The 6,041-nt window shown below is 36.8% G+C and overlaps 1 protein-coding gene across 1 annotated transcript; it reads left to right on the forward strand.

Moving 5' to 3' along the window:
- Positions 1 to 3,460: 3,460 nt before the first annotated feature.
- Positions 3,461 to 6,041, forward strand: LOC125205664 (desmethyl-deoxy-podophyllotoxin synthase-like). The gene is made up of 2 exons (XM_048104726.2): positions 3,461 to 4,370; positions 5,292 to 6,041. The coding sequence occupies exons 1-2, from the start codon at positions 3,462 to 3,464 to the stop codon at positions 5,916 to 5,918; spliced, it is 1,536 nt and encodes a 511-aa protein (XP_047960683.1). The 5' UTR covers position 3,461; the 3' UTR covers positions 5,919 to 6,041.

Consider the following 6,041-nt stretch of genomic DNA (forward strand, 5'->3'; position numbering starts at 1 on the left):
TAGAAATCTCAAATGTGTAAAAATTTGTAATGCAAGAATAATTTACGAAAAATAAATATTTTTGTGATAGTATTAGTATGTCTTACTCCCTCCGTCCCAGATAATTCGTCCCAGTTTTCCATTTCGGGCTGTCCCACATAATTTGTCCCATTTCACTTTTACCATTTTTGGTAGTGGACTTCATATTCTACTAACTCATTCCTACTCACATTTTATTATAAAACTAATATATAAAGGTAGGACCCACATTCCACTAACTTTTTCAACTCACTTTTCATTACAATTCTTAAAACTCGTGCCCGGTCAAAGTGACCCGAATTATCTAGGACGGAGGGAGTATTTCCCAAAAATATGTAATGTAAGCATAATTTATTACTCCCTCAGTCCCGCTTTAGGAGTCTCGGTTGAGTCGGACACATGTTTTAAGAAAAAAGTGTTTGAGTGTGTAATAAACAAATATTGTAGTGGATGTTGGGACCCACTTTTAATTGATTGTCCAATACAGTGTTGCAGTGGATGTTGGGACTCACTTTTAACACTTTTTTATTAGTTGTAGTGGATGTTGGGACCCACTTTTAATACTTGTAGGCATTTTTTATTAATTTATCTCAACCGGGACTCCTAAAGCAGGACGCCCAAAATTGATCAACCGGGACTTCTAAAGCGGGACGGAGGGAGTATTAAAGTAAATGCTCCATTTTATATATGCTTCTAGTTAAACCTTTGCGTTGGGCGGCTTGACTAATTAATACTGGCATTATTTATTCCAAGTTAGTAGGTTTTCAATCGATCTAGTGGTCGTCGCTCCCTATATTCACCATGGATTCTGCATATATCACTATCACGGTTACATATAAGAATAAAATAAAATAAAATAAAATAAAATAAAAATATATATGCTGACAATTGTATAGATCATCAACTGAAAGTCAAACTAATTATACTGCATAAGACATGGATCCAAAATATTATTGAAAACTTCGAAAAAAAAAATCAATTGTGCAGTAATACTAACAACTAACACGAAAAGTCATTTAGATTATTTCAACAGTCGACAAACGGAGGAAATTCTATGCTACTTATTTTAAACGATAATACAAGTGGAAACATATGTATACATACGTAGTATTAATTTTTTAACGAATTAAAAAATATTGATTAAATCAATTAGTAGATTACATTACATAATCTATTTAATTAAGTAAAAACAAACCTATTACTATAGTATCTGCATATTTTATTAAAAGAAGAAAAATTATGAGGCTCATTACTTAATTGAGTTTGTCAATTTATAAAACCCATTAAAAAGGGCCATTTTAAAATTTTAAACAATTTTTCTCTTAAGTGTATAAATACTCGACTCAACTAACCGGACTAAAGACTCGATAAAAGGTCGCATGGACTCATAGCAAGTCCTTGTAGCTGGCTTGGAGGTTGATCATTTGCAATGGTGGAACTAATAAGAAAAAGCTCCTTGGTACCAAATATATTTTTTTTTCTTTTTCCTGTTTTAAAATATTTTTGAATTATCAAAAAATTAAGTTCAATAGTGTCAATTTAATATTTAGAGAAATTAAAATAAATAATGGAGTCCTATCAATATTTTATCTCTGCTGCTACTAAATAAGCCCATCTCCAAGTGGGCTCTGGCTTGATGGGCTTGTTTCACAATGGATCTCACAACCGAGAAAAAGTTGGTCGAATTCGACAAAAAAGGGACTAATTATCAATATATTGTCCTTCTATTATTTATGAATAATATGATAGGTTTGTGTTAAAATAACACCACCTCTTAAAATGATAACGTGACAATACTTATACAACAATATTATAAACGATATATAGCAATATTACAAACACTACACAGCAATCTATAGATTGCTGTATAGTGTGTCGGATATTGCTGGTTAAGAAATATTGCTGGTTAAAGACCAGCATATTACTGGCCGTGTTTTTCAGAATTTTTTTTCTTTTTTTTTGCCACGTGGCAGCTTATTATTCGTCCACGTGTACAAATGATTGGATAGAAATAGTGATATGGTATTATTTTAAGGGGTGGTGGTACCCTAACATGCCACTAATATGATATAGTTTAAAATTTATAGATATATGTATGGAAGTATGGAACTAATGAAAAACCCTACAAATTTATGGTTTAATGTTATGAATTCATTATAAGGAAACTTGTCTTATTTCGGCTAAATACAATTATAAATTTGAAATATAATGAACTCTCTCTTTTGGTATGTTAATGAAATTTTATTTAATCTCTAATATTACTTATATTAAAATATTCGGCAACTCATAGTGGTGACATGAAAGAACAAAAACCTAATCTTGATTAATGAAAATGTTTGGGAGCCCACGTCTAGAAGTGGTGGCCCACATAATAGTAGCCTAGGGAAAGGAACCATCAATATGTTCGTTTCCAATGAGAATCTTTGGGATTGACGCCCACTCATGCATAGAAAATACTCCCTCCGTCCACGATTAAGAGTCCCATTTCTAAATGGCGCGGGTTTTAAGAAATGTTAAAGAAAAGTGAGTGGAAGAAAGTTAGTGGAATAAGGGTCCCACTTGTATATATTAATTTTAAATGATATGTGAGTGGAATGAGTTAATGGAATGTGGGGTCTCTTTACCATTTATGGTAATTATGAACTGTGACTCTTATTCGTGGACGGACTAAAATGAAAAAACGAGACTCTTATTCGTGGACGGAGGGAGTACTTGCTATAATAACAACATGCAAAAGTATTCAAACAAATTTAACTATATTTCTCTTTTTCATTAGAATTGAAACATTTTTCTATTTGATTTGTTCCATTAAAAATAAAACATTTTTAAAAATAGAAACAATATTCTCTCTACTTTTTCTTCTCTCTTACTTTATTCTTTCTTCATTAACTCACAAAACAACAATATATAAAATCCTATGTCGAAAAGCAAATATTGCATATTTAATAGGACGGAGGAATATATAGTTCATTCGTCCACTACATAAGAAGAGTTTCTTTTAGGCTTGGTATTTAAAAAAATTAAATTTATTAAATTAAGTAGAAAATAAAGTATGATATTGAAAAAATAGTCTATCAAGGAAGCCTAATTTGTTGTATGAATTGATTTATCTTTTTGATGATATCATATAAAAATATTAATGATATATTTAAAATAAATACTCTATCCGTTCGGTACAAGTGAGGAGTTTTTATTTTTACACAAATTTAGACAGTGGTGTTTAGTGTTTTAAACACCACAAGAGATAAGACGACAAAGTAAAAATAGAGAAGCGAGTTAATTATTGCTAAAAATAAAATGTTTCACTTCGATTGAAACATCCGAAAAGGAATACGTTTCGCTTATATTGAAATAGAGGAATAATCTATCACGTTTCTTTTGCTTGGCTAATATGTCAATATATACTAATTCAACCCAAAGAGAAAAACTCCTCAACTAAAATCATGGAATTCAACACCTCATCAACACTCATACCTCTACTCTCCTTCCTCCTCTTCCTCTTCCTCTTCACCTTTCTCAAATGTCTACTCACCTCAAAATCCACAGCCACTTCCTCCCTCTACTCCCACCTCCCCGGCCCCAAACCCCTCCCCATCATCGGCCACCTCCACCTCATGCTCCGCGCCACCGCCCCCCACCACCTCTTCCGCCGCCTCGCCGCCGAGCACGGCCCCCTCATGCACCTCCAGCTCGGCGAGCTCCACTTCCTCATCGTCTCCTCCGTCGACGCCGCGAGACAAATTGTCAAAACCCACGACGCCACCTTCGCGAACCGGCCCCCGGGCCTGGTGCCGGAGACGCTCCTCTACAGCCTCTCCGACATCGTCTTCTCCCCCTGCGGCCCGCACTGGCGCCGGCTCAGGAGGATCTGCATGGAGGGCCTCCTGAGCGCCCGGCCAGTGCGGTCGTTCCGCGGGATCAGGGAAGAGGAGAATTTGAATCTTTGCAGAGAAATCGCTTCCTGCGAAGGATTGTTGGTTAATCTTTCGGAAAAGATTTACCTTGCCACGTACGATGTGGTGGCCAGGGCGGCGGTGAAGGCGAAGACGGAGGAGCGGGAGATGATGATCGCAGTGGTGGTGGAGTCGCTGAGGCTGGGGTCGGGATTCATGCTGGCTGATCTGTTTCCTTCGGTGAAATTTCTGCCGCTAATTACTGGTGCTTGGTTTAAGATCAGGCGGATGCGGAGGAGACTGGACAGAGTGCTCGATGGCATCATCGAGCAGCACAGAGCGGCAGCGAGCGACGGCGACGGTGGTGATGGTGATGGTGGTGCGAGGTTTGTGGATGTTCTTCTCAAGTTTGAAAAGGATGGGACTCTAACTACTGACCTCGTCAAAGCTTTGCTTGTGGTATGTCTTTTTTATTTATTACTCCCCCCGTTCCATAGCAATGGATGCATTTTTTTTCGGTACGGAGATTAAGGAAGATTGTGTTAGGTGAGTTAAGTAAAGAAAGAATAAAGTGGAAAATGAAAAAGGTAGAGAGATGAAGAGAGAAAAAAGTAAGAGAGAGTAAAATAAGTGTGGAAAAATGTGTTGACTTTTATTAAAAAGGGAAATGACTCTATTACTATGGAACGTATCAAAATAACAAAATGACTCTATTACTATAGAATGGAGGGAGTACTAAAATGCCCTTCAAAATCGTGGAATAATGATTTTGCATTTATTTTCCTATATTTGATGGACTTAGAGTAGCCTGTCTCTTTATGACTCTTTTCGTTCTACAAAAATATGTGGATGTGCATGTGTGTTAGTCGAGTAGTAGAGTGATTATTTTTGACGCAGGAAGTTTTGAGTTCCAGTTAATCGCGATGTGACATTTAAAAGTTTTGTTTATTTAACTATGAAAACGTGAAAATATTGATGAGTATGATTTTTATGATATTTGGTGTTTTTTGTATTGTGTAAAGACATGGTCCATATTAGTGTTACTACCTCCGTTCTCTAAAATTCGATACACTTTGACCCGACACGGGTTTTAAGAAATGTAATGGAAAGTGAGTTGAAAAAGTTGGTGGAATGTGGGTCCTACTCTTAAAGTATTAGTTTTATAATAAAATGTGAGTAGGAATGAGTTAGTGGAATATGGGGTCCACTTCCTAAAATGGTAAAAGTGAAGTGTATCAAATTTTCAGGGACGGACCGAAATGGTAATATGTATTAAATTTTGGGGGACGGAGGTATTATTTGTGAAGGGGCGGATCAAAATGAAAAATAGAACACATAATGGAACTGATGTATGATCTGACTGCACCTTTTCCATTTCAGGACATGTTTGTTGCTGGAACTGACACATCAGCCACCACAGTGGAATGGGCAATGTCAGAAATGATAAGAAACCCTAGCAAACTCAACAAGGCTCAAGAAGAAGTAAGGATGGTTTTTGAAGAGCAGGGATACGTAGACGAAGATAAGTTCGATAAGCTAAAATATCTCAAATTAATCATCAAAGAGACTCTAAGATTGCACCCTCCGTTGCCACTCCTAGTTCCAAGAATGAGTGCCCAAAGATGTGAAATAAATGGATACGAAATCCCAGCCGGAACAAGAGTGGTAGTGCAAGGATGGGTACTTGGAAGGGACCCCGAGTACTGGAACGATGTAGAGAAGTTTATACCTGAGAGATTTGAGGAAAGCTTGCATGATTTCCATGCGAGCAATCTCGAATACATGCCCTTTGGTGCGGGAAGGAGAATCTGTCCCGGCATGTTGTTCGGTTTGGCAAATGTGGAGATTCCACTTGCTATGCTTCTCTATCATTTTGATTGGAAAATGCCATCTGGGATGAAGCATGATGAATTGGATATGACGGAGGCCTTTGGCGCGACTGTTAATAGGAAACACCCTTTGCGCTTGATCCCTATTGTTAAGAGACCTTTACGTGCACGTGTTTGACTTATCCAGGGAGCGTTTACTTTTAGTGTAGAGTGCGTTAAGTTAATATTGTATGTATTGTGTTATAGATTCCAATGCAAGTAAATACTCTCTCTATCCCAATAAATATGAAAATTTGGTTTT

Source organism: Salvia hispanica, chromosome 6 (assembly GCF_029641045.1).
Source record: "Salvia hispanica isolate PSC_SH4W2 chromosome 6, Shi_PSC_v1, whole genome shotgun sequence".
NCBI lineage: Eukaryota > Viridiplantae > Streptophyta > Magnoliopsida > Lamiales > Lamiaceae > Salvia > Salvia hispanica.

Excerpts from the sequence above, each read along its gene's own strand:
- LOC125205664 (XM_048104726.2), top strand. The coding sequence starts at position 3,462 with ATGGAATTCAACACCTCATCAACACTCATACCTCTACTCTCCTTCCTC. Across the intron at positions 4,371-5,291 it reads TCGTCAAAGCTTTGCTTGTG|GACATGTTTGTTGCTGGAAC; the intron begins GTATGTCTTTTT and ends TTTCCATTTCAG.